The sequence below is a fragment of the Oxyura jamaicensis genome, chromosome 7 (genome assembly GCF_011077185.1).
Source record: "Oxyura jamaicensis isolate SHBP4307 breed ruddy duck chromosome 7, BPBGC_Ojam_1.0, whole genome shotgun sequence".
Classification (NCBI taxonomy): Eukaryota; Metazoa; Chordata; class Aves; order Anseriformes; family Anatidae; genus Oxyura; species Oxyura jamaicensis.
In genome coordinates, this window is record NC_048899.1 from 22,075,937 (window position 1) to 22,103,922 (window position 27,986).

Genomic DNA, 27,986 nt, shown 5'->3' on the forward strand with positions numbered 1-27,986 from the left:
TCTGGAATACCTATTGCTTGTACCAAAATAAATAAATAAATAAATAAATATCATCAGTGAAAAGATACCCAAAACCTCTAATTTTGCCTGGTTGGGGGCACTGGCAGAATTTAAATCACGGATTAAATGCCTTCATTTGAGTAGGATACAGTTCACAGCAACAAATTACTGCTGAGTGGGGCAAAAGAAGCTGGCAGCAAAACGTGTTCTGCCGGGCTGCGCCCATAGCGCCTGCAGGAGCTCATCCAGTCCTGGAGTTTAGGTTTTAGGTTCAGCCTGAAGGACTAAGACCGAGAGAATGAGATCAGGTACAATGGTTTTGTAAAGTGAAGTGTCATTTACAAGTTTAAGGAGATATAATCGAGTCAGTCTGAATTGTGCAGAGGGGCAAATCAGTCGAGTGAAGGCAGACCACTCCAAACGCCTGAGGTCCCCACCTCGGCATTGTCTCGTTCCTCCCTTGGTGTGAGCCTGGAAAGGCACAGCTGCACAAATCGTTGGCACCCCAGCAAGCAGCACTAGAAACCCCCGTCTGGAAAGCGAAAGTTCTGCCTTTAAACCCACGGTGCCCGTTCAGAGTTTCCTTCCAAGGTTTTGGGAGCGACGCTTCCCCGTGCCCGGCCCTCCAGGGGCTGGACAGCCGCACTCGGCAGCTGCTCGCAAACGAAACCGAAAGGGCTCGAAAGGAGCCGGCTTACGAGGCGGCGACCTGCGGGCGGGCTGACGGCGGACCCCTGCTGCGGCGCTCCCCGGCCGCCCTTGCAGTAACCCCCGACCCCGGACCCGGACCCCCCAGCGCGACCATGTCGGCGGAGTGCCGAGACGAGTGCTTCCTCTACATGATCTCCTGCTTCAGACCGCGGCTGAAGCAGTGCATCCGGGTGCTGCCGGTGCTGGACTGGCTGCCCTCGCTGAGCCGGGAGGAGAAGGAGAAGGTGCGGGTGGCAGCGGAGCAGCGGGGCGAGGTGGAGGGGGCCGAGGAGCTGCTGCGCGCCGTGGAGCGCGGCCCCCGCGGCCAAGGTTGGTTCCCCGAGTTCCTGCAGGCGCTGGAGAGAGGCGGCTGCGGCCTGGCTGCCCGCTACGTGAACCCCAGCCAGCTGCCCTCGCCCACCGAGGAGGCCGACCACGACCTCTGTGTGCACTTGGTTCAGCTGCTCCACGCCACCCTGGTGGACAAGATGCAGACCAGGCAGGTGGCCGAGATGTGCCTGCAGATGGACATTTTCCAGGAGGAGGACCTGGAACGGGTAAGTGGCCTGTCCTGTCAGGCTGGGCACAACGCAGTCCCACAGCTGCTGGCCACCCCCAGGAGCTGTGGGGCACCACAGCAAGAAGCGGCCTTGTGTAAGTGCAAAAAGCCAAAGGGTGGTACCCAAACGTGGGGGAAAAGGGAAAAGACAGGTGGTGCTCCAGGTAAACTGCTGAACACTTAGAGGTTGGCTAGCAGATGGGATGCCAGCTAACAACCAGGGGCAGACAGTAAATACCTTGAGTAGAGATTTAGAATAGATCAGTATGTAAGTGGAAGGAGTCTGGCCATCTTTACTGTGACTTATCATTTTGACAGACACCAGGCTCAGAAGATCAGTAAGTGTCTTTTGGCCTATGAACCATACCAGAAAGTTGTGCTGGCCTGTAAAGTCCTAGAGAACATTTGAAGTAAAACAAGACCTGCCCTCACCTTTATTTTCTGCCTTAGGTTCACTAAGGAATATCACAGCCAGCAGCAGACTATGAAGCTGAATAGAAATACCAGTTTGACAAGAAAACAAGTTAAGGGTAATGGCTTTGATGAAAACATTTGCCAGTGTTTACTCCATTGAGCCAAGAATGGCTTGCCTGGACTGGTGTGAAACTTACTTGGAACCAAAAAAAAAAAAAAAAAAAAGTAGATATCCTGAAACAGTATAACACTATTAGAAGAAGAAATATATATATATATATAATTGGCATAGGAATAAGACTAAAGCTCACAAACTAATGGTGGAATTATATCATACTTGCACCTTGAACTTTGCATCAAACTGTTTAGGTACTTTAATGCTCATGTCAGTTAAATGAGAGTCTAGTATATAATTTCATGGTGACTGTTGGGGAGCATCAAGGGCCAGCTGCACCCCAAGAGCCGGGGAGCCAAGCATGGTAATACAGCAGGCGGAGACAGGAATATTTTAGGAGGCTCGTGGCTCCATTCCTTAATGTGTGCACATGTTCCATGGTCATCTTTTATGCTGCTTGTATTTCTGCAGACCCTTGCCAGTTTCAGCTCTGACAGGGCCTAGGCTTTCTTAATGAATGGCATCCCAGGGTGGTCCTGCTATATTCATCTTTGTTTAACTCTTCCCTCCTCTCACTGCCCCCACACCTTCTTTTTGTATTCAGCCTCAGTCAGGGGGCTTTCACCCTGTTTGGCCAAACATGAGCCAGCTGCTATGCCTACCCATTTTCTTGCATATCAGGATGGATGATTCTTGAACCTCGAGGAAATTGCCCTTGAAGACTGAACTCCTGTCTCAAGCAGCAGTACTTTTGAAACAGTGCTTTTCTTTCTTGTGAACACCTGCCCACTTCTGCTCATGACAGCTTTGGAACACTTTTCTATAGCTTCCTTGAGGGCAGTAGTCACTTTCAACAGGCTATTGTATTGTATTGTTATTTTATTGTACTGTATTAGTGTATCATATCTTTAAGTGAGAATTTAGAAGTTGAAGCCAGTGTTTAAGAAGGGAAATGTTCCATTCTAAATATGAGGTCATGTTATAGATGAAGTGTGAACTCTGGTATGCTGTAGGGCATTACGTCTCCTTAAGCAAGGATGGTTAGTTCCTAAACCAATGTGAACACCAATTATTGTTCCATAATAAAAATGATTATGTAATGGTTATTATTATAACCATTTCCAGTACCACCAGTCTTTCAAATTAAATCTGAGATCTCTTGTTTTATATATACTATCAGAAACTATATGGTGTTGGACAAAAATGCAGTAAATCTCTGCTGGTGAGTAAAATTATTGTCAGGCCCACCATATGTTTTTGTTTCTATGTTTTAGTGATGGCAGGGAAATACTTTTGTACATATACTGTTCTTGCTAACTTCCCTAAACTGTTTCAAAATTCTGTCTCAAGGTTTTTTATTTTATTTTATTTTCCCCAGATCAATGCTGTTACTGAAACTCGTGGTAACAGAGATGGTGCAAGAGAGCTATTGAGTAGAATAGTGCAGAAAAAGGATTGGTTCTCTCCTTTTTTGGTTGTTCTGCGTCAAACACAACATGAAGACCTTGCAGATGATTTAAGCGGAAATACAGGAGGTAATCATCTTATTTCACCATAATAATGTTGGTTGTGCTTTTTTTTAACATTTCTTTTTGAGCTGTTACTTTGGAAACAATGCAGGGCTCCAGCCATATTGATTTCACTGATACACTGAGTCAAATGCTTTCAGTTGTCTAAGGGTTTCAGAATGAAGTTATTTAACAGCTAACCTGATAGATTCTTAAACACTAGAAATCCTTATTAAGCAATATAAAACTTACAACAGTATGACGAAAATTGTAATTAAACTGAATGCTTGCCTTTTGTAACCATTGGTTTTCAATGTGATATTTGTATAATCGTTCCTAATAAATAGTCAGAAGATTATTTTGAACAAATAAAACAAGCCTTATCTGTATTGCTCCTTCACCACAAAGATTAATGTTTCTTTTATAGCGTGGTTTACAAATATATTTGGTATTTTAAAGTAGACTGCAGTATATCTCCTTGGGAATAACACATTGATAGGTCTCAAAATATATTGCATAACATTTACTGTAAGTAATGGAATAAACTAGTAGACATTATTTACAGAAATGAAAGTAAAAGAGATAGAGGTGTTTGGTTACCACTTTTTATTTCCGTACATCAATTATGATATTATAAAATTATCACCCTACATGATAAAATATGGAAAAAAGAAGGAGACCCCCAACCCCCATTTTTATATTGCAGTCAGCATAGGTTTTATAAGAAATTTGAGAATAAAGTTTTTAACAGGTTTCACATTTAACAGCTTCAGCCTTCTTTCTTGAGGAGCTCACCAGAACTGTATCACTGTGGTTTTAGTTTCTGCGTGTGGGACTATGCATTAAGATTGGGATAAGAGAGGCATGAAGGTACCTCTTCCAGTTGAGGACTGGAATCAACCTTTGCCATACACTGATAAGCTGCACTGAGCATGCAGTTCAAAGGTGGATGAATGTTTCAGTTTGCAGGCTAGAGTCTGAAGATGGTTCTGGGTGAGTCAGATGGTGGGAATAGATCAGCAGCTACTGTGGTCCTAAGTTTCATTTTCTGTTACACGTTTGTCAGGCTTAAATTCTTGTCTTCATTTCTTTGCTATTAGGTAAAAAAGTAATAAATGCACAGTATGTGCACTAATTACTAAAAGGAGGTCTACAAGATGTTGAAGGGTCTAAAGGGCAAGACATATGAGGAGCAGCTGAGGTCCCTTGGTTTGTTCAGCCCAGAGAAGAGGAGGCTGAGGGGAGGCCTCATGGTGGCCTGCAGCTCCCTCATGAGGGGAGCGGGAGCGGAGGGGCAGGCACTGAGCTCTGCCCTCTGGGGACAGCAACAGGACCTGAGGGAATGACATGGAGCTGGGACAGGGGAGGGTGAGGCTGGATGTTAGGGAAAGGTTCTTAACCCAGAGGGTTGTTGGACACTGGGACAGGCTCCCCAGGGCAGTGGTCACAGCACCAAGCCTGCCAGAGTTCAAGAAGCGTTCGGACAACGCTCTCAGACACATGGTCTGATTTTTGGGTGGTCCTGCGTAGAGCTAAGAGTTGGACGAAAGATCCATGTTAGCCCTTCCAACTCAGGATATTCTGTGATTCTATGAAGTCAAAGAGAAATCATTTTTGTGTTTGGAATAAAACAAAGAAATGGAAGGCAGGAAGACATCTGTGGCAAGTTCTCTCAGTTTTTCTGTTTTATGGGAAGGTTTTGAAGTCTTGTTTTAAGGTACATCCATTTGTGACCTTACAAAACTTATGGAATTCAAAAGAGATTTATGACCAACAACTTTATTAATTAATATTTATGAAAACATCAAAATTCCAAACTACTGTTTGTCAAGACCATATGAATACAGACTAGTTCTTTGTTTTCTGTGCTACATAGTAAAAGAATATATGTTTTTTTATAGTATTATTTCTTTTTTTTTACTTTATAGGAAAAGAGAATAAAGAAAACAGGGTGAAGAGTAGTACAAACAAAGAAACAGAAGCTGCAAGCCAACCAGGACATGCTGTAGTGGAGGATTTGAAACAGCAAGAAAATCTGGATAGTGGTTCTGTCAGTGAAAATGGTGTATTGGAAACATCTGTTGAAAAGAATTCTGTAGTTTTGGGTACGTCCACCAATTGGTATTTTGTTCTGGTACCAGTTCAACTTTAGTAACTGGAAATAACTAAGAGAATGTTCTCAATTTATTAGTTCTCATCTTACTCAAATATTCAGGAACATATGCTACATTCAGTGTGAGGGAATTAATGGAAAAAGTAAATCTTGATTTCTTGAAAGCAGTAAATTCTATTTCTTCCTATCAGTTAACTGCAGTATCAACTTAGGGGACAGATCTTTAAATTGGTTCACTTCACTTCAAAGAAGTTGCTCTCAAACAAGAATGTTGTCATATTTGAACTAATTAATCTTAAAGGTAGGAAAAAGCTTCACCTAAAGTAACTACACCAAGCTAGTTCAGAAACCTATTTGCTAGCACAGTGCAGAACGGCTTAGAAGGACATTGCCAAGAAATTATTGTGGCATGTTGTTCATATGGATCCATTTTTTAAAATGTCCCCATGGAGCTGATCATGAGCAATAGCAACTACCAGCAGCAATTCCCAGATATATCCAGGAACTGATGATTCAAACATATGCTGTATGATTAAGGAACCGTTTGTATCTGTTACAAGTTCAGATGCAGCTCAAACAATAGTTACAATTGAGATAAATCCTGCCTGAAATGATTTTAGTGGGCTTACTCAGCCAAAGGAGTAAGACAACTAAGGTTGCTCTTTTTTTCATCAAACATGAATATGTCAAGAAAATTTTGGCTCTGAAAACGGCGGCCTTTCAGTGTGTAACAGTAGTAGCTTATTTTTCATTTAGCGTGATCATAACAGCATATTACAATGATTTATAGCAATTAGTGGATTATTGACTGCAGCAGAAATATCAGCTTGGTTTTCCTGCATTAGAACATAATTTTGCCTTATAAAATAGAGGTGCCAAATATTTAATGATGATTCAGAATGGATCCGAGTGAGTTATACTTACTCTTAGTTAGGGTCATTTCAGGGCAAGTTAGGCTCTTAATTGTAGTTTTGCTCTGGATAGGTTCTCACTGCTGTTAGCCTGATCTTACCTGACTATTTTTAGACCAGGCAGATAAAAGTACAACTGGACCCCACATTCTACTTCCATGTAGGCTAGGAATCCACCTAATTTGCACTTTGATCTGTCAGGTGTTGTTAGTTTTGCAGTACACTATTCCCACCATTCCTCCATATACTGAGAAGGACAAATTTAAAGGAGGAAGAATCGTTTTCAAATCACTTGATATTCCTGCATTTTGCATTGGATCTAAAGACTCCCCTGACCCTTTTATTGCAGTAGATAAGACAGAGTGAGACAGGGAGAAGGTATGAGAGCCTGTGGTGGTTTTACCTTGCTGGGCAGCTAAACTCTACCACAACCACTCTCACTCTTCCTACTCAGATGAAGAGGAGAAGAAAGTATGCTGGAAAGAAGCTCCATCCCAGCCAGACACAGTACAGAGCCATAGGGTCATAAAGGTAGAGTAGAAATACACAATTTAGCCTGAGAGAAAACTAGAAAGAAAACTGCCTGTACAAAAACACAGGTAAGAAACTAAATGCAGCACAAAAGCACTAGGTTTGCAAGGTCAGAATTGGAGCACATGAATTAAGGTTTCTCCTACCCTGTATAGAAAACACTCTAAATAAATAGCAGCTGTGTTTTTCAAGATCTGTTTAATAAAATGAAGTAGATTGGAACAAATAATTATACTGTGGGAAAAATACAGACTGAAAAGAAGCCAATGTGCTTTGTTTCCATCCTTATCATCATGCGCAAAGCCATGATTTCAAGGGTGGTTTGCCCCCTGTTGTTTCCAGTTCACAATGAATGTTCTGACTTACTTGTGGTTACTATAAGGTGATAACCACTTGACTGATTTTTCTAAGTGGAAGTTTCAGTAATGTCTTACAAAGTGTGCCCCTTAATGCTTCAGATTGGAAAAACCAACCATTAATTTGAAAGTAGGACCAGTTTTACTAATTTGTTTATATTTTGGTACTTCATTGATATTTTCCACTGTTTGAAACTTTTTCTATGACAACACAGCACATGACAGGAAAGAAGGACTTTTTTAAAAAAATAATTTTGCATATTTCTGTGTTCTTCATTGCATTCCATTGTCTTTGTACTTACTTGTTAGTGCAAAGTGACATAAAGTGACAATGACAGCTGTTAGAATATCAGCCCTTTTATCTTCATTGTTTGGAGAGGGTTACTTTTTTTTTTCTTTTAAAATAATTCAAGAAGATTATTGCAATCAAAAAAGGAGAATATTATGCTATTCAACCTAATTTGGAAGATGGGTATTCTACATTTCATTTTACCACTGATATTTTCTGTTATGAGATGATTTCGTAATGCATGCTGCAGACTGTAACTCAGGTAACCGAGTATAAAATACTTTGTGAATACATATTCTCTGTTACATATACATCTTCTAGTAGGTCATTTTTGAAGTGAAGGTCATTTCTAGTAGGTCATTTTTGAAGTAATCACATGGATTACTAGAAAGTGAAGATGAGCAATAGCAATGTCAGTTTTAGAAACTGAATTCCTACTAAAACTACTTAATATTTTGTCAGAGGTCATTGAACATGGTGTATAACTGGTGATGCTTTCTTCTATTTTCAGGGCAATACTGTCTTTTATTTGATATTAAATACATGCTATTATATAATAACAGTAGGAAGGACTTACTTAAATCAGGCTCCTGCTGTGGTTATGTATTTTTTTTTTAAATGCCTTTATTTTGATTGCATTGATTTCTGGGAAACTGGCCTTTTAATTTATGTGCTTAAAGTGTGGTGGAGACTCATAGTTGAATTAGATTCTGAGGTTTGTAAGCAATAAAAGAAGAAAACTAAGGACAGCAAGACAAATGTTTGCCTCATCTTTCACAGTTATGCCAGGTAAACTGAAAAATAAGACTTAACCAGATACTGGACTCCTAAGGTGGCTAAGGTAGCTTCATTTCAGTTGTCTGTATTATCCTTGTTTCATGAAATAGCAGTTTAGTTTCACTTAGACATTCACCTTTCAAGGAGACCAAAGCTTGCATAAACCTCACCAAGATTTTGTAATGTATTTTGGGAGTAATGATCTAAGACATCCCTTTTAATTCTAATTTCCCACAGCATCTGTTTTGCTCTACCAATTATTTGTTGGGGACAATAAATAAAATAGATATGGAAAAACTGAAAAAAAATGATAGAACACAAGTTCTATGAGATAATAACTTGTAGGTCACTGTTAACTATTCTGAGTGTTTTCTTACAGATACTATGAGCTCAGTTGCAGAGCGCTGCAGGCAAGCTGACAAACAGTGCAGGATGAGTCTGTTTGCAGCAGATTTTTCTAGAACTCTGTGTATCTCTTCAGATATTAAAATTACCGAGTTTTGGAAAATCTGTATAAATTACACTTGTGGCTTAAAAATAAAAATAAAAATCAGTGCAATATATTGATTTCCCAGCAGAGGGGGATCTTAACATTAGAATATCTACAGGAAACTTGCCAGATTTCTGTACCAGTGTCCAAGTTTTCTATTGGGTGTAACAGAATTGTCGGTCTCTGCTTTTACTTGCAATCAGTTTGGAATATTTACTGTGTGTCCAGTTGTCCAACATGATTGTCTTTCTTTTTTTCTCTTCATTCCCTTCTGAAAAGGAACATAGGACTAGAGGTGATCATGCATGTGGTCCTGTTTGGACCCTTACTTCCAAGCAAACAGAAAATAGATGCCTGACTACACTAAATTATGAACCCCGTTGCCTTACCTCTGCTGTATTTTGGATTTTTATCTCTCACTACATCTTTTCTTCCATAGGAAAGGAAATCATTCTTCAGCCATCCCTGCCAGACATTTGTCTAGCCCATTTTGACAACTAACGGAGAGAGTATATGACACATGGTGATTTATATTTGTATAGCAAGTATACTATACTACGTTTGTTTCTGTTTTTCACTTAGAATCATATGTCGCTACAGAAGATAGAAGTGTCAGTAACATGAATGAAAACCTGGGACAGAGCAGTACAACCAGTGATTCAGGTATATTTCCCTTGCTTATTTAGTAACTGCGAAATAAACTCTGGAGGGTAAGCCCTCTATGACTAAGCTGAACCAAAAATCAATGGAAAACATTTACTGTGAACTCCAGCAACAGTATTTATGTACCAAACTTCCTCTTATTTTTTTTGGTAAACAGATGCCATTTTTATGGGTCTGGACTTAACTCCGAGCCCCAAAGAAGCTGATTTAGTGGGATTCTCTGAATAGGTCTTGAAACATTGCCGTCATACAAGTGGTCAGTGATGCAGAATACAACCACACAGACTGGAATGAACTTCTGGAAGTCATACCGTGAAGTTATCTGTACAGATACTCATAATATTGCCACATGTATGTGCTTCTTTTGCTTTAACAAAGAAGCTAAATTATGTCTGGCTCCTGTACTGGGGAGGTAAGAGGGATTAAATTGGACAGGTTTTAGAGGCATCAGAGGTTGAGGAGAAACATTTCCTGGGTACTTGCAGAACCATAATGAGGATCTGCTTTGGACCTAAACAATTTAATAGCACTGTTTGTAAAAGTAACTTAATCAATGGAGATTAATATCTGAAGACCTTTGCAAATCTCACATTTAAGAATACTTGCAAGTTCTAAATGTAGTATAGCATTAAACTAAACATAAGATTGTGTTTAGATAACACTTTTCAGACAGATGTGAACTTGCTATGTATAAACATTGAAACAAGTTAAACACTGCTGTTGTAAAAGACACCCCAGTTTTATTTATTTACTTTTTAACTTCAGGCAGAACAAATTTGCAGCTGTCTTCCGTGGTGAACAGTTAATGTTTGCCCTACACTGAATTCAAGAATCAGTTGACTTCTAGAAACTAGCCTGTATATAGTTTGTTCTGTGCTTATATCTTGTGCAAGGACTAAGAAAAATCTGGGTTACTTTACAAGCCAGTTCTGCCTAAAGAAACTAGTATTAGATCAGTAAAGTCAATGTAGTTGTTATATGTCATAAGCCTACAAAGTGTTTACTGAAAATGTTTTAAAATAGTTTCAACCTTTTTTAATACTAAAAATCCTGTATTTTACAAGTACACAGAAGATTCAGGATATCTCAAATCTAAATTGTTACCCCTCAAATCAAAATTGCTACCCTACAGATAGGGTTTATTCTATGTATTGTTAACTCTGAGGAATATACTTTACGCTTCTGCATCAGCTGAGGTGACTCATCAGTCACACTGGATTTTTTCCTCACTGTGTCACATGAAATGTCAGGGCACAGAAACTTCTCCATTTTGTGAGCAGACACATTATATCCGTTGGCCAGGCTGATACAGGCTACTGGTGTGTGGTAGCACATATGTAAATATATGGCCTGAGCCTTTAAGATTCCTGAAAAATCATACATTTAGTTGCACATTGGCTATGTCCAGTAGTCCAGCAGAAAAAAAATAAATCACTACAGGTATGTGAAGAATGCAGAACAGATTTTTTTTTTTACTTGTTATTTATTACATGTTCTGTTTACACATGAGCTTTAAAAACAGTTGAAAAGTTTTTAAAAACATTCATTCTTAAACTCAGTGAGATCAAATATGAGAAAAAATAGTGGAGATACAGATGGACTTGGTGATATTTTTGAATATTATAGTTTGAATTTTTGCAGTAAGACTGTGGTATTAGATGTCCGGGTAGATCTTAATGCGCTGATAGGAGTTTGATTTTAAAGCAAAGAATCCTATGGATTTAGTTGCCCTTTTCAATGCAAGGATCATTTTACATTTAAGAAAAAATGTTGGAATTAGGATAATAGAAGAATAATCATGTTTCTTTTAGCACAAAGCAGCAGTTTATGAGCCTTGTATGAAGGCAGACAACCTCCCTAAAGTTTTACTGTGCATGATAAAAAATTTTTAATGGAATCATATCCTGTGAAAAGATTCCTGTATTAGCCTTTATCTTACCAGGAGCTGAGGAAGGTAGGAGAGAGCTAAGTTAAATATTTTTTAGGCATGGATGGTTAGTTGAGGATGGTAAGATACTGAAATTTAACTAAACAGATGGGTGATAAAGTGCTAGTTTCAATATGATTGACCTATTGTATTTAGTCAACCAGAAAGTAAACAGTGTTCTTCCTCAAAAGAGAGTAGTAGAAGTCAGATAAGTAACAGCAAGTACTCTCTGGTGTAAATTTCCCTGTGTTCCAGATAGTACTGCACTCACGCTAAAAGGCAAAACAAGCAAAAAACACTTAGGAATGGTATTCAGGTGTTTCCATCAGCGATATTTTATCAAGCTTCATTACTTTTTGTTAGTTTAATTTTATTTAATGGAATAAGATTTACTAGAAAAATACACTTATTTGCGTATGATGTATCAGTGATAATAAAAGCCCCATGATTCTTCATTTAATATCTTTGGAACTAGACTTTTTTTTTCCTCATGTTTGTCTAGTAGGTAGTGCCTCTTCTTCAGTGACAACAGTACAAGTTCAGGATAATTATTAGTTCAGGATAAATAAACATATCTATAGAAAAAAAAAAAGTCCAGAACTCCACTGAAATAAATACTTCTTATATTCATATAGATAATTTCAGACTTCCTAAATACATATAAACTCAGAGAGCTGATACGCGTTTCTCACTGCCTGAAATTACGTGACATCCCTTTTAACATTTCAATGTTGTTTGTTTTATCTGTGAGGAGTAGATATGAACTCTCTGCCATTGCATTTTATATGATAGATGGAAGGTTTTGGCCTTTAGGTGGCAAATGCACATGACCTTTTAGCGAACAGCTCAGATTGCATTATATATGAGTCAGTCTGGAGGCAGTGCAATCTGCATTGGTGGTAACATTCTGCAGCTATCTCTGTCTTCTATGGGCAATTGAATTTTCTTACCTATTTGATCTTTATACTTTATAACTCCCTTCATCAATTTTTAGTAGCCCCTCTCTCTTTTTCTTTCTATGGCTCCATCTTTTTTTTTCTTCCTCTGGGAAGTATTTAAAAAAGTAGCTCACATGCAAGCAAATAAATTTCAGTACCGATGAAAGAGAGCATCACAGAAGATTGGCTAGATTATACATACTAAAGCTCTGAACACAACTTGTGTTGTTCTCAGTGCTACTGAATTGTATCATTTGAATTCATACATAATAATAATCATATTAACATAGATGAATGAAAACATATTGTGGCTCATTCCACCTACCCTATTAGGCAACTGGATATAAGCACAGGCCCACAGAACAGCATTTCCTATGCTAACGCACCATGTTTTTCTTTATTCAGAAGATGTATCTCATAATAAATTTATATTTTCCATTTGTCACTTGTTCAATATTCTGATAAATGCTTCCTGTTTGATATTTATATTTCTTTGCACCCTTAGATGATGATGAAATGGAGAGCAGAGCTTCACCTGAACCAGATCTTATCCTGAGAGATTACCAGATGGAAGTTGCAAAGCCAGCACTGAATGGGGAGAATATTATAATATGTCTCCCTACAGGCAGTGGTAAAACTAGAGTGGCTGTTTACATTACCAAAGATCACTTGGATAAGAAAAAAAGAGCATCAGAGCCTGGAAAAGTTATAGTACTTGTTAATAAGGTATGTTGGTACATTTTTTAAAAAATAGTATTTTGCAAACCTCATGCACTGTTAGTAAAGAACTTGTAAAATGAATGTAAATACATTTCTCAGCTTCTCCAGATGTAGCTATGTTTAAAGGCACACAACTCTAGACTGTCATCTCCATTATATTGCTGAAAACATGAGTGATTTTAATTTAATGCGGCATGTGTGTGCATTTGCATGTAGCCAAATAACTACATTAATGGAAAAAGTGTTATTTCTTGTTAGGATTAATAAAAATTATCCTAAGGAGTCTCAAACTAGTTTGGTAATATTCTGTCAGATTTTCTGATAAGAACTGCAATTTTTACAGTTAAATTCAGAGCATATAACCTAAACTAAAGTTTTTCTATTGTAATATTTAAGTGTGTAAATACATTTAAGAATGTTATTGAAAGATTAAAAGATATCCCTATTCTCCTATGAGAATAAAATTGTTAGTATGTTATAAGCTTAGTCAAAGAGCCAGAGCATTCATTGTTTGTTCTTTCTGAGACACAGTTAAGCCAAAGTTCTTGGGGCAAAATGTTTTTCTTAGGAACCGTTGCAAGAGGGGGATTGCTTAGTGGATTTTTAGTGTTTGCTTTTCCTTTTTTTTCAAGTCCTATTGTGTAGTTAATAAGGGTTTGTTTACCCTTTAAAAAAAAAAAGTATGTTTTGCACAGTGTGTATATTCACCTAACAACATTCTGGCAAATAGGTATGTATTTATAATCCTATGTATGTTCTGATGTAAATTATTTGGAAACTTTTTTCAGGTACCATTAGTGGAACAGCATTTACGGAAAGAGTTTAATCCATTCCTGAAACGTTGGTATCAGGTTATTGGTTTAAGTGGTGATTCTCAGCTGAAAATCTCATTTCCTGAAGTTGTCAGAAGATATGATGTAATCATCTGTACAGCACAGATTCTTGAGAATTCACTGTTAAATGCAACTGAAGAAGATGAAGAAGGTGTCCACTTATCAGGCAAGATTTTCATTCTGAAATTTTTACAGGAAGTCAAAAGTTCTGGAAAACTGTAGATTAAAAATATGCCAAATGTGCTTGCAATTTTTGAAGCCAAGTTAGACTTTTGCAGTTCACTTGTTGTGCATCCCATTTTATATAGCTCAAGCGCGACCTTGTGCAAATACAGTTACACTGATTTCAGCTTCCAAGCTCAGTAGAACATTGAATTATATCACATAGAAGCCATAAATAGAAGTAGAAAAAATATTAAAAACTCAAATGCAGTAAGTAGCTGGAGAAATACAATGAAGCATGGGATAGAAGCCAATCTGTTATAAAAGATGTAATCTTTAAAATTTTACCATTTTGCTAGCATATGGAGTTAGGATTACTTCTAACTACATACAGGTAGGCAGCTATAATGGTCTTCTACAACAGATAAAGGAAGTTGCAGAGCACAAAAAGCAGAAGATGAGATGAGTGAAATTGTTAGCCCAGAATTCTGAAGTGGGAGATACTACTGGGAGATCAGAAAGGAAATTGTATTATCTGCCAGTGATGGAACAAAACATGACTTCATCTCCAGGATTTGGGCGACAGTAACCCTCCTCTGTGAAAGCTGACTTCTCCCTGTAACTGCATGCAGTCAACTCTATTCTAGATGGGACAGGATGTAGCTGAGGGGAGAGCTACAATGTTCAAAATAAGGGAATTAAGGTAAAAGAAGAATTTGTCTGAGTGTTACAGAGACAACAGGGTGTTACAGAAACATGGTGTCTGTCAGTGCCTAGTATGATTGGAGTACTTGCTTGATCCAAACCAACTCCTGCAAAGCCACTTGAGTATCCCAGAATTATCTCCCCTCCTTCAGAATACCTTTTTGTTATGTTAGGTAGAGTACATATGATCTATATACATATAATGTAGAAATGTTAGAAATAAATAGAAAATTAGGTTTGAAACCACACAACTCCAGCCCAAAGTAGGGTGGGAGCTCCATAAACCAGTTTTGCCGCTAGAGAAACAGAGTTCATGAGTCTTTGAAATAAGAACCTTAAAATATATTTCAGTATCTGCATATGCAAACAGGTAGATGAAATGTTCTCTGTGTTTGTGCAAGATTTAAAACAAGAAAAAATATATTTTCTTTATCGTATAGTACTCTACCTGTTGCATGTAAATATGATCTAACTAAAAAGCACAAAATCATAGTCTGAATCTTCATCAGTTTCCTCAGCTACAAAAGCGAGATGATCAGTAGTGCCCTGTCCATCTGTTTGTTTTTTCCAATGACACATTCATAGAGTAATGTAAGTCTTTCAATTGGGCAGGAATAGGGGGAAAATCTCTGTGTTGCTATAAAGTTGAAGCATATTTTGATCAGCACAGGACTTTCTAGAATGTCTGAATGACTTCTAATATGTTACATATGTTCACATAGACAAATGATGTGTAGTTTGTCAATGCATTTACGGATATGCTTATAAAAGATAGCATAGTGTAGAACTATAATATGTTCCTATCAGTTATTATCTGCTATGCTGATTATTAAAAATACATGTCTGAAATTCTTTATACCATCAGATTGTTTTTGTAAAAATAGAAAAGCTTTCTACATTACATGAAAAGTAAAATTACTTGGCATGTCAGGAGTACAGTAAAAATTCCAAAGTTCATTAAATAAATACAGCTCCCCCCCCACCCTTTCCTCCAGTTCTGTAAATTTTCTAATGCATTAGGACTCAAACTAACTGAATCTTTTCAGCACTGTGCTTACCTGTACGAAGACTTATTCACACAATTCTACCTTTGAAAGAAAATTAATCATAATTATTCTTTTTTTTAAGATTTTTCACTCATCATTATTGATGAGTGTCATCACACTCAAAAGGAAGGCGTCTACAACAATATAATGCGACGTTACGTAAAAGAAAAGATGAAGAACAGAAAACTGGCAAAAGAAAACAAACCGTTGATTCCACAGCCTCAGATTCTGGGACTTACAGCCTCACCTGGAGTAGGAGGTGCAAATTCCAACCCAAAAGCTGAAGAACATATTCTAAAAGTAAATAGCCCCTATATTTGCAAATCACCAAAGGAACAGTGTATTCTTAAAGTAAATCTTTATACTGTTGGGCTGATTTGTCTGATTTTTTTTTTTCTTTTGTATATGGAGATTCAGCTCAGGGTCATTCATCAAATTGTCCCACTACAAATTAATGGACATTGGTGTACAAATAAAGGTTGCTTACATAAATAGGGAAGTAAAAAGATTGCCTCACTTGAAAGCAAAAGAATCTCAAGATCAAAGGCAATAAATCCAGAAAACAATGATATTTTTGTAATTAATAAAACTCTTCTCTTTACGTTGCTGGATTAGAATTCATTGTGTATTTTAAGTCCTAGAGAGATCACAGTATTTTATGTCTGTATTTTTAGAGCAACTAAGCTGGGCTTCTATGTGGAACCAGGAAAGTGAAAAATGAAATTGAATGTTAAACAATGTACCTATTAGATACAGGTAGCAAGCAAATGTGTTTACGGCAGTTAGTTACTGATTGAGAAGGGCGTAGTATGTGTGATTGCATATATGCCTGACTGGAGATAATTGGTAAAATTCGTTATTTAAAACGTCTGTGACTCTAAATAAACTATTTTACTTAAAATTCAATGGATTTACATTAGTGATACAAAAGGAGAATTTAACACAGGACTGCAGTGAAACCTCCTATTTAGTACGATTCGCACAATAGCGGACATTCTTGAGCAGGGAGGTTGGACTGGATGATCTCCAGAGGTCCTGTCCAACCTCAGCCATTCAGTCATTTTGTGAGAAACAGAAGGTGAAATGAATATGTGAGGCCTACAAGAAGTTGTTATGCTTTATTGAAGTAGATATAATTATGAGGTATTTTGAGACAAAAACAGCAGTGGAAAAAGCAGAGAATTCCTTTTCATTATCTGTGAAATCTTAATAAGATGGTGGTTCTTCTATGTAAAGAAATGCAATCCAAATATACAGGCTCAAATAGATAACTACTGCTGCAGACATCATAAAGGTTGCTTGCCAGACTTTTTTTTTTTTTCATCTGCTCATAAAAAAATTAAAGTTTCCCCTTATTACTTCATACGCACTGTCAGAAATGTGCATATTGTCTTCTCAGGAGAGAGCAAAAGCAGAAAAGTCCATTTCAGTTGTGCAGTTAGTATTGAATTTTTCTCCATCTATTTCTCTTCCAAGAAAGATCATTTCAAATTATTTTCTACTCTTGCGACAAGCTTTTACTTTCAGAATTACTAACATATATTTTCTTTTATTTAATTTCATCATTCTTTTTATTTACTTGTTTGGGGCTCCAAAATTTTATCTTCCAAAGTATTGATGGTACATTTTCCTTTTCAAAGTACCTATTTTGCACCCCAATCTGCAAGCCTCATTTCATGTGCAAGAATCACTTCTGGCCTAAAAAGTAACTTGCATAGCTTCTCTCAAAACACTTTTCAAAGAATTGGTCCTTCATACTTACACTGTCTGCATGCCATTTTTGTGGGAAGAAAATACACAAAATTATGTAAATATATATATGAAGGAAAAAGTATGTTGTATTAATTCAGTTTTCATGTCAAATAAGTCATTAAAAAATAAAATAAATAACCCCTGATTTTCTTACAGATCTGTGCCAATCTTGATGCACATAGAATCATGACTGTTGATGAACATGCCTCCCAACTGAAAAATCAGGTGAAGGAGCCATTTAAGAAGACTGTGATTGCAGATGACAAAAGAAGGGTATGTTTTGTCAAATAAATCGGTATTAAAGTTTAATTTCCCCTTGAAAGTATGTTGTATGGTATCAAGAATGTTTGGCTAATGCTGTTTTGCTACAGATTTACTGTGATCCATAGTGCTACTTTGAATTAACTGCTGCCTTCCTCTGGATGGAAAAGTGTCAGTAAAGTTAAATGAAACTACATTTTTACATATCTGCATTTACTGCATTTATATTTTTCAGATGTCTGGTCAGAAGACCTTCTGAACCATGTTTCTATTGGGGTGACATAATATATACAAAAAAAATTTACATTCACAGTTTAATTTTTATAGTGTTCTGAGCTATTGATTTCCATAACTGTTAATACTCTTAGCAACCTTACTCAGCTTTGAATTTGAAGTTCTAGGTTTTACGAAGTTACTCAGTGTAGTATTAGCCAGAAGAGTTCAGTCCAATGTTTTTTTTTGCTGGAAGATGCTTACTTACTTTGGTAATCCATTTCTTTCTAGGATCCATTCAGAGAAAGAATTATTGAGATCATGACAGATATTCAAAACTATTGCAAGCTCTATCCAAAATCTGAGTTTGGATCTCAGCCATATGAACAGTGGGTGATTAGAGAAGAGAAAAAAGGTAACTGCATAGGGAAAATATCTTGACTTTGAATTTGTTTCTTGTTTTGTTTTATACATAGACATATTTATTTATGTTTTGTTGACTTTTAGCTGCAAAAGAAGAAAAACGCAAGGAACGTGTCTGTGCAGAACACTTGAAGAAATATAATGATGCTCTGCAAATTAATGACACTATACGAATGGTCGATGCATACAATCACCTAAATAACTTTTATAAAGAAGAAAAAAGCAAGAAAACAGTAGGAAGTGATGATGATGAACCAGCAGTATCAAAACAGGATGAAACAGATGAATTTCTAATAGATTTATTTCATGGTAAGCTTGAAATACATGGTGATTTTTAATATTTTAAATCCATAGAACCTAATAGTATAATTTGCATGGGCTCATTAATTATTACTTTGTAGAGATTGCTGTGTTGTTTATTATGACAGTGGCTTGGTGTCTCAGTTCATAGAGTGCATTAAATAATGTCACAGTGTGATCATGTCCCAATATGCAGTAGATGTTCTTTGGTTTTGGCCTAAGGACACCTTCTTTTTTCTGATACTAAGTAAAAAATGTTCTCTGCTGTTCTCCAGTGACCTTGAGGACATTCTGACAGACGGACAGAATGTATATTCCAGTAGATATTCTTGAGGGACCACAAGTTGAGCAATAGGAACACCAAAGTAATGTGCAATGCCCCTTTTTTAACCAGACCTCTCTCAGCATTTGACTGCATACTAAGAGATGGGAGTGATGATCCTGAGTAAGTTCCAGGTAAAGAGCAGCTACTTGAGAGAATTAAACAGCGGGTTAAATTGCAGAGACCAAAAGTAGTTGCCCTTTCTTCTGATCATTCGCCTTGGAACTAGGATTAATGTAGTACTTTACACAATAATATTTTCTGCGTCTTTTTCCCCTTACTGCCTTCACAATGAGAAAGAGGTAGACAGGTTGGCTCCTGGGTGGTGCAACACAAAATGGGATTCATACTGTAGTAAAATTTAACTTCATGAACTACAAATTTAGAATGCCACCATTAAGAAATACAGGAAATGTTACAAAAAAAACTTTTAGACAAATAGATTAGATAATGTCATTGTGTTTTTTACTGACCATCCATACTTGTCTTTGAGCCCACCACCTTGGAATTTCAGTATTGAGCTGCTGCTGAGAACTAAAAAGTTAAACTAATTAAAAATTAAACTCAGTTTTCTAGAGTGCTTTCATTTCCACATGTAAAAGAAGCTCAGAGAAACTGATAGCAAAAAGGAAATTATACTCCAATCTGTTCCAGTTTTACCACCGATAGTGCCAGGAGTAGTAGAAGGAAATCTATTGAATTTGTTTCCAACTTTTAAGACTGAAGTTTATCTTTATGGAGGTAAAGTTACTGCAGCTCTTAGTGTAGGTCTAAATACATGAGAAAACTATAGGTATTTGTCACTATAGATGTTTGTTTGTTTTTCTGTTGTTTTTTTTTTCCTAGAGCTTTTATTTTACATAGTACTGTTTTTTAACTTACATCTGCTATCTTTAAAGCAAAAAAGAAACAGCTAAAAGAGTTGGCTAGAAAGCCAGAATATGAAAATGAGAAGCTGATAAAATTGCGAAACACTTTAATGGAGGAGTTCACAAAGACTAAAGAACCTAGAGGAATTATTTTCACAAAGACTCGGCAAAGTGCCTTTGCTCTATTCCAGTGGATTATGGATAACCCAAAATTTGAAGAAGTGGGGATTAAGGCTCATTATCTTATTGGTGCTGGACACAACAGTGAAACTAAACCCATGACTCAGGTACAGAACTGTGCAATATGGTGTTAAAATCTTGTACTTGTTTTGAGAAAACAGTTTGTTTTAGTACTAGAACAAAGGACTGAAGGTTGGAGCCCAGAGTTCTGCTTTCAAATCTGCCAGCATCTTAAAATCATAAACTGTAGCTTAGGTGAATAACAGTATTTTAATATTATTTCCACAAGATTCAACTTTTATTGGTGCTTGTATTCTTTGACAGCAAGAGTAACAGGAAACAGTTTCCTAGAGGAATATATAATCAAAAAGGGACACGATTTGTAGTGAGATATAGGAAGAAAAAAAGGTGAACAAAATGGCAGTAGGAAAGTATGATAGTTAAATAAGGTCATACTTATTAAGACAACATTGATTCAAATTACAGTTTACTGGACAAATTGAAAGATAAACTGAATTACAATGCTAAGGATGACTGTCTTTTCTTGATATCATCATTTAATCAACTTATTCCAGTTTATATGCATGCTTCACACTGACACAGTCATTGAAAAAGAATTTGCCAAAACCCACAATAAAAATTCCATGGTTGATAACTCAACAATCCATCTCATATCAATGTGTTCACCTCATACACAACATCTCTCTGATAATTTATTTATACATTCAAATTTAACATTTTCAAAATGAAGTGCTTCAGTATATTAAATACTCTGCTTTTTACACCCCATAAAATTGCCACTTCAGCATTTCAACAATAATGGTGTTACTAATTGCTGGGCAGAGTCTATTTACTGCAGTTCCTTTCAGTTTAAAAAAATATATATATAGGAATTGTTCTCTACAAAGTAAGCTTTTTTTCTGAAAAGAAAATGTTATTTAATCACTGTACCATATTGCACAAACAAAGCAATAGCCTCTATATTTTGAAACTGAATACAGTATATAGGAAGCTTCTGTCTCTCTGCTAAAGCTTGTTTGAAATGTTCAGCTAATTCAAAATTCTGTGTTTTGGATGCTTTATTTTTTATGTATATCATCTCTGTGTTTTTTTGTGCTCTGCAGATAAACAAAATATATTTTTTTGAGGAAATGTAAGTACTTGGGAACTTGACTTGGAAGTACTGAAGGCTATACATAGAGATGAAAACACTGAAGTAGTAGATATCCAGAATGTCTGGGTAACTACTTAAATAACTTTATAGAGCAAAGAATTGTATTATCAAAACTCCTAGTCCCTATGAAATGGAATCATCAAATCTAAAAATGTCCAAGTTCAGTTACATTTAAAAGATTGGTGTCTGCTCCCACTTCCCTCACAAATGTTGGTGAACACATAGTGTGTTTAGAAGGAACTCCTTGTTTGCGATCTTGAAAGGTGTTAAATGCAGTAGCTGAAATGACTGAAGTTTGGCACTCCACTCTGGAATGATTGGGTTATAATTCCTTGATTCTCTTCATTACAGGAAACTTCTGTCCGAAACTAATACTGAAAGTTAATATACCAATATTTTTTAATTTACAGAATGAGCAAAGGGAAGTCATTGATAAATTCCGAGGTGGAAGTGTCAATTTACTTATTGCTACTACTGTAGCTGAAGAAGGCCTGGACATCAAAGAGTGTAACATCGTTATTCGCTATGGCCTTGTCACCAATGAAATTGCTATGTTGCAGGTAAGAGTTTACTGCATACCTAACTTATTTTTTAAAGTGCTTTTCTGTTTGGAATATGCAAATGGTGAATCATATTTCTGGGCCTTGGTAATACTTTTGGAATATTTGCAGACTAAAAGAGAAAATGTTATTGCAACAAAGTTCATTTCCAGGTACCAGCTTCCTGCTATATGAAGTACATGTTATATAAAATTTGCATCCATGTGGTGCAGTGTGAAATCCATTTAAAGTTCTACACAGCCAGTAAGCTGTCTTATGCCTGGTATAGAAAAGCTATTCTCGTATGATCAGAGGCCTGGTTGAAATTTACTTTCTGTCCTTGTGTAATGGGTGGAAGATGGATTTTTATCTTACTTCCAGCCTCCCCACACGTGTTTCCAGCCTATGATCAACCAGCAATATATTTATCACTTTACAAACACTAGACAATGCACTCATTCCCTAAAGGAAAAACAAACTAAAAAGGATACAACTCTCCGGTTTTTATAATAAATGCAATATGTAAATATAAAGACATTTGTACTCTTGACGGCTAAAAAAAAATGTAACTGCATATCATAATACCAGTTTATCCATGTTCTCGGTTAATTTGTAAGCACATTTGAGATATTTAAATGCATGCTTATTTTTTGGTGACAAAATAAAGTTTCTGCTTCACAAAATGTTGTGCTAATCACAAATCCCCTGAATACTATCTCACAGGTATCTTTAACGTTAATGCAGAAAAAGAATGTTGTTAATACTGATTCTTTATCTGCCTAAGTGAAAAAAAAATTGCTCTGTGGGCTCCCTCTGCAGTAAGACTTGTACATGTCTTCTGTTACAAAAATAGGAACAAGTGTTGCTTGGTGTTATAGGGAACTTTATGCTGTTTATGTTATATTCTTTGCAAATTGTAGGCCCGTGGTCGAGCTCGAGCTGATGAGAGCACCTATGCACTTGTGGCTTCAAGTGGCTCAGGAGCTGTTGAACGTGAAGATGTGAATATTTTCCGTGAGAAAATGATGTATAAGGCCATTCAGCGTGTCCAGAGGATGCCACAGGAAGAATATTTAAGTAAGGTATCTACTGCAGCTCTACACTTTCCACTTGAAGAAGGCTGATGCATACTGTAAGGAATACTTTCTGCTTGAAATCTACTTAAGGGAGGAAAATACAAAATAGTATTAGCTAATATGGCCTTGAATTCTTCTGCCAATATTTGTTTTATAATCTATGTTTCTGGGCCTTTGGAGAAGTCTGTTTTTCTCTAGGTAAGTGGAGAAACACACAAGTTGGGAAAATTGACTAAAATTTTATTAGTGAACTTAGTAAAATAAAGAGAAAGGTAATTGCTTTTTTGCAGTATCTTTTTTTCCTTTAAAAGTCACATCCTATTAGGCAGAAAGGTTATTTTTTATGTAAGTTTAATTTTAACTTTTCAGAATAAGTTTTATTTGTAAGGCTCTGGAATTAATGGAAATAAATGCTTAGATTTATTAGTCTGCTACAGTCATTCCACTAGAATATTACAGTGCTCTAATTGTTGTTTCTAGATTGAGAGCTTCCAGTTGCAAAGTATAATGGAAAAACAAATGAAGGCAAAAAGAGATCAGCGTAAGACGTATAAGAAAAACCCTTCACTAATAACATTCCTATGCAAGAATTGCCACAAGCTGATATGTTCAGGAGAAGATATACAAGTTATTGAAAACATGCATCATGTCAGTGTGAAAAAAGATTTCCAGTAAGTGTTTATGAACTACTTTGTCTCTTTCAAGCAGAAACTGATTTTCTTTTCAGCAGGACTTGTAACCCTATAGGCCCAGTGAGTAAAAAAAAAAATTAAAAAAAAAAAATCCAATATTTTCAAGTCATAAATTCTCTTGAGTTTACAGTTAATGAATTTGAAGTAAATGTTGGTTCTTCCCTTTCTTTCAAGGTGACCAGAGTGTGAAACTTTGGAAAAAGATATAGTTCTTGTGGTAATATTAACTAGGTCACTTCTTATACAACATGGTATGTATTCCACAGAGAAACAACAACTGAAGCTGAATACTAGTTACCCAGTGCAGACTCTAACATTTACACTGTTACACCTGTAACAGACCCTGGATAAAAGTATGAGCCATGACCAGTGACTCATAAACAACTTATTAACCACTACCTGTGCCTTGACAACTCTCGCTGCGGAGAATGTCCATACTGGTCATATGCTTCGTTTATTTCTCCCAGTGTTCTTGCTCTTTCGGATCTTCATTGCAAGAGATACCATGCCATCTAGTTTGTTAAACATTTACCTCTGTTAAACTGCGTTTAACTTTTTAGTGCTGAAAGAGGTGACTTTCTTTTCCCACTCATAATGGAAATTAAGAGACCAAGAAAATGTTTTAATTCAACTTCAATTTACTACAGTAATTTTGTAATTGGTATTGTACATTGCAAATCAGTCATGCTTTGTTATGCATGTACATGCAAATCAGTCTGCTGCACTTATGTAGCAGACACCATCCTACCAAGTTACTGTTCTCCAAAGTTCTCCTTTCACTGAGACATATCACTGGTATAATCTGTAAAGTTAATGAAGAAGTTTTGAAGAGTTAATGAGAAATTAGTACTCATATGTTGAAAAAAATGAAAATTTAGCTGCAGACCTAAACTTTAGACTGCTTCTACTGTGAAATTGTCTCATCAACATAATGCTATCAGTCAAAGTACAGCTAACATTGAAACTATAAGGTAATAATTATTATAACCTCTCAGCACAGGCTGATACAATGATAGTAACCCACAAAATCAAGCAATCCCTAAATTGAATGATGTAAGAATGTGTATATATTCTGCATCTCTGGAGAGTCAGAACGAAATGATGCTGTGAAGGGGTAAAGTTGGACTACAGGGAGTAAAGAGAAAACCTCTGACTCAGATATCATCTTTGACAGCTCAATGGCACTTCAGAAAAACAAAACAACAACAACAAAAAACTATCCCTTACTGTAACTCTATAACTGAAAGCTTGCTGCTGCTAATGAGGGAGGATGCACCTCCTAAAATGTTACAAAAGAAAGCATGAAGTATAGTTACGTGTCAGCATTACTTAGGAGCATGAAATAGGACTTTGCGTTTTCTCTGGCTCCTGAATGTGCACAACAGAGAGGTTACTGCCTTCTAGGTTTCATATATGACTTCAGCAATGGTAGTCACTAGCCATTTAAGGCCATTTGTAGCCAATAACCAATGTATTCTGACTCACACTTTCTGTTTTTCAGACATCTTTACCATACAAGAGAAAATAAGACACTGCAAGATAAACATGCTGATTACCAGACAAATGTTGAAATTATATGTAAAGATTGTGGACAAGTAAGGAATGGCTTCTTTTCATACTTCTATGTTGTTGGTGTCTGTCTTTATTTTTGTCTAATGATATTGTCTGTTTTTCTGAAACGTGATTTCCTTATACTTGCAGGCTTGGGGAAATATGATGGTTCACCGAGGTCTTGACCTGCCTTGTCTAAAGATTAGAAATTTTGTGGTTGTTTTTGAAGACAAGAAAACAACAAAGGACATTTTTAAGAAATGGGTAGAACTGCCCATCAGGTTCCCCAGTTTTGACTATGCAGCTCATTGTCCTTCAAGTGATGAAGACTGAGGACTGAGAATGAAAATAAATGTGTTTTTTGTCTCTTCACTGACTGCTGATTATAGAGAGTGCCATACAGAGTGCTGCATCCTAAACACTGTGAAAGCTCCTGAGCGTGAAGACGTGGCCGTGAAGAGTAGAAAAGACCCAAGGGAGGAGAAGGACAAAGTCACATGGCAGCTGTCTGCACTCAGATTTGCAGTGGCACTCCAAGACAAATAAAACGAAATACATTGCAGTGATGTGTATCCATGGAACAAATTTCCCTCTCAGTATAGCCCAATGTGGGGTGGCAACACTGTCAAAAGTGTTTGGTGACCTGTCTTTAAGCACAGAACATAAGACAGTCATCCTGACATTTGCTGTGGTAACTGTTTTGTTTTGCTTTCTGCTACAACCCTTATGAAGATAAAGTGTCTTAAAAAAGAAACGATGTAAAGATAACAGATTACGAGTGTAATTTTTGAGTCACTGTAGCTTCTGTGTTTTCATGACAGCGTCCTTTCTGTCTTACCTTTAGCTGTAAGCTCAGACTTTTTTACATACTGTTTCCATTAAAAGAAATTTCAAAAAATCAAGGCCTTAAGTTGACTTTAAATTGATTATCTTAATGTCCAAGAAGGACTATGACAATTGACTTTCTGTGTGTTAGCTTCATAGGATTGTTAAACTGGCTATAGCCATTAAGGTACATATGTTTTTTTCAATACATGAGTGTAATAAATAACATTTACCAACTCTGGTACTGTTTATTCTCTTTCATTGTAAGTATTGTGACAACAATAAGAATAGAGTTTCACTATAGAAATTTAAAGGATAATGGTATTCTGACTGTAAAAATAGCATCACATATCTCCATAATTATCTAATTGATAGATTTTGTTTTCTCCTATTTGCAAGTAAGATACTGAAGCATGGAAGGTCTGTTTGTTGTTACAACAGTCAACTCTGTAAATTCAGGATAATGTGGTATGTTTACTGGAATGGGCACTTAAATGCTTCAGTAGATCCAGGTAAAAGTTTCTAAGTACAACTTAGCTGAAAAATAGAACCCAGGAAAAATAATTTTATTACACCTAAATCTGTAATTGATCTACATTCTTAGGAGGTGTCTCATTTCTGACTGAGAAGAGTGGCACATTTCAGATATGATCAAACTGATATGGGTCATTTTAGGAATAGCTACTTATAAACAGGTTCTAGTGTTATAAAATGAATATGCATCTGAGAGTTTTCACTGTAGAAGTTTTGTTAATTACAATATGCTTAAACTACAGAAATTGTAGCTAGTTTGTAGGTTGAAATTATTCCACTACAGTGATTTATATTAATAAACTACTAACTTAGGACTGTAAAAAAAAAAATTGTATCAGGTGTAGTAGGTGTAGTGAGAGTTCAGAGATTATACACGCAAAGATCTTTCAAGACACAATGATTCCATGGGTATCTTTGAATGATATAACAAATGGGAAAGTCCAGTGGGAGGTAGGGAGTGTAAACAGTGCATAGCTTATGTGTATTTTATTGTATATATCTTAATATAATGTTATTCCTACCTTTAAGTATTGTGCAGTGCAGAACAAATGTGAAATCTCTGATTTCTTTGTTTAGTGTTAGATATTTTTTTAATGAAACCATTTCTCTCATATATTGTTCTTAGAAACAAGTTATTCTCTTTCTTGTACTGTAATACTTTGTTTAATACTGAAGCTTTTTTGACTGGTCACAAAATTTAAATTTAATTCAGCACTAACTGCAGGCCACATTTTACATTTTTTGTACATTGATCTGAGAATCTTACTGTTTAACAATGTTGAAGATCACACACATTATGATTTAAAATGTATTTTGTTAATGTGATCTGTGTCCAACAAATAAGATGCTACGAAGTATACTAAGAATTAATGACCAGAATAATTTCTCTTGGCAAATAATTATCATCCAGATCATTGGGTATCTTTATTAATGAGTTGCTATGGTTCTTTGATACTTTTAAACCAGAAAAGTCTTGTGAGATGTTTAGAAAGTAAATGTAACATAAGGCATCATATATAGCACTTTCAAGTATCTGAAGTCATTTATTCAATACTTCGAAAAAGTGTGAAACCCTGGTAAGATATATCATAAGATATATGCTGCTGGATCCTCTATCAATTTTTCACACTGAGTAGATCTTGTGAACTGTGAGATTTTGGTCTTCTCTTTGTAGAAGCAACAAGAGCGTATGAAACAGCATTTCTTTGTTCTTTTATAGTTGAGTTCAACAAGGCTGTATCAAAAATATTCCTGGGCTTCTTGTAGTCCACTTGTGTGCTGCTGTTACATTCCCAGTTCCTAGTGTGACTCAGCTACATTGTCACCAAAGCTTAAAGGGTGTTTACAAAATCTCACTTCAGCATAATGCATAATGAACCTCAAATGAGTCCTGCTGGCTTGTAGGATAAGGATTTCCACTTCAAGTTATTGTCTCTGAATGGGGTTGTAAAACGTGCCTATATTGCTCATCCAGGAAGTGTGAAGTTATAAAAAAACAAGCTAAATTGCCATGTTTTATCTGCTAGCT

General features: G+C 36.4%; 1 protein-coding gene and 1 long non-coding RNA gene across 2 annotated transcripts; one reads left to right on the forward strand and one right to left on the reverse strand.

Annotated features, from left to right (window-relative positions):
- Positions 1-516: 516 nt before the first annotated feature.
- On the forward strand, positions 517-26,161 carry IFIH1 (interferon induced with helicase C domain 1). The gene is made up of 16 exons (XM_035331529.1): positions 517-1,247; positions 3,157-3,313; positions 5,215-5,391; positions 9,336-9,416; positions 12,787-13,007; positions 13,790-14,000; positions 15,830-16,047; positions 17,656-17,772; positions 18,265-18,388; positions 18,481-18,705; positions 19,918-20,174; positions 21,652-21,801; positions 22,701-22,862; positions 23,337-23,527; positions 25,050-25,143; positions 25,250-26,161. Exons 1-16 carry the CDS (start codon positions 804-806, stop codon positions 25,430-25,432), a joined length of 3,012 nt encoding a protein of 1,003 aa, XP_035187420.1. The 5' UTR covers positions 517-803; the 3' UTR covers positions 25,433-26,161.
- Positions 9,018-9,248, reverse strand: LOC118169838. Its single transcript, XR_004752304.1, has 2 exons — positions 9,177-9,248; positions 9,018-9,144 (listed from the first exon to the last, which is right to left on the reverse strand). It is a non-coding gene; the product is annotated as an uncharacterized LOC118169838 (long non-coding RNA).
- Positions 26,162-27,986: the final 1,825 nt, after the last annotated feature.

Bases quoted from the DNA above. Each gene is read 5' to 3' on its own strand.
- IFIH1 (XM_035331529.1), top strand. From the start codon at position 804: ATGTCGGCGGAGTGCCGAGACGAGTGCTTCCTCTACATGATCTCCTGC. The intron at 1,248-3,156 runs GTAAGTGGCCTG...TATTTTCCCCAG, and splicing joins AGGAGGAGGACCTGGAACGG to ATCAATGCTGTTACTGAAAC. The intron at 16,048-17,655 runs GTAAATAGCCCC...ATTTTCTTACAG, and splicing joins CTGAAGAACATATTCTAAAA to ATCTGTGCCAATCTTGATGC.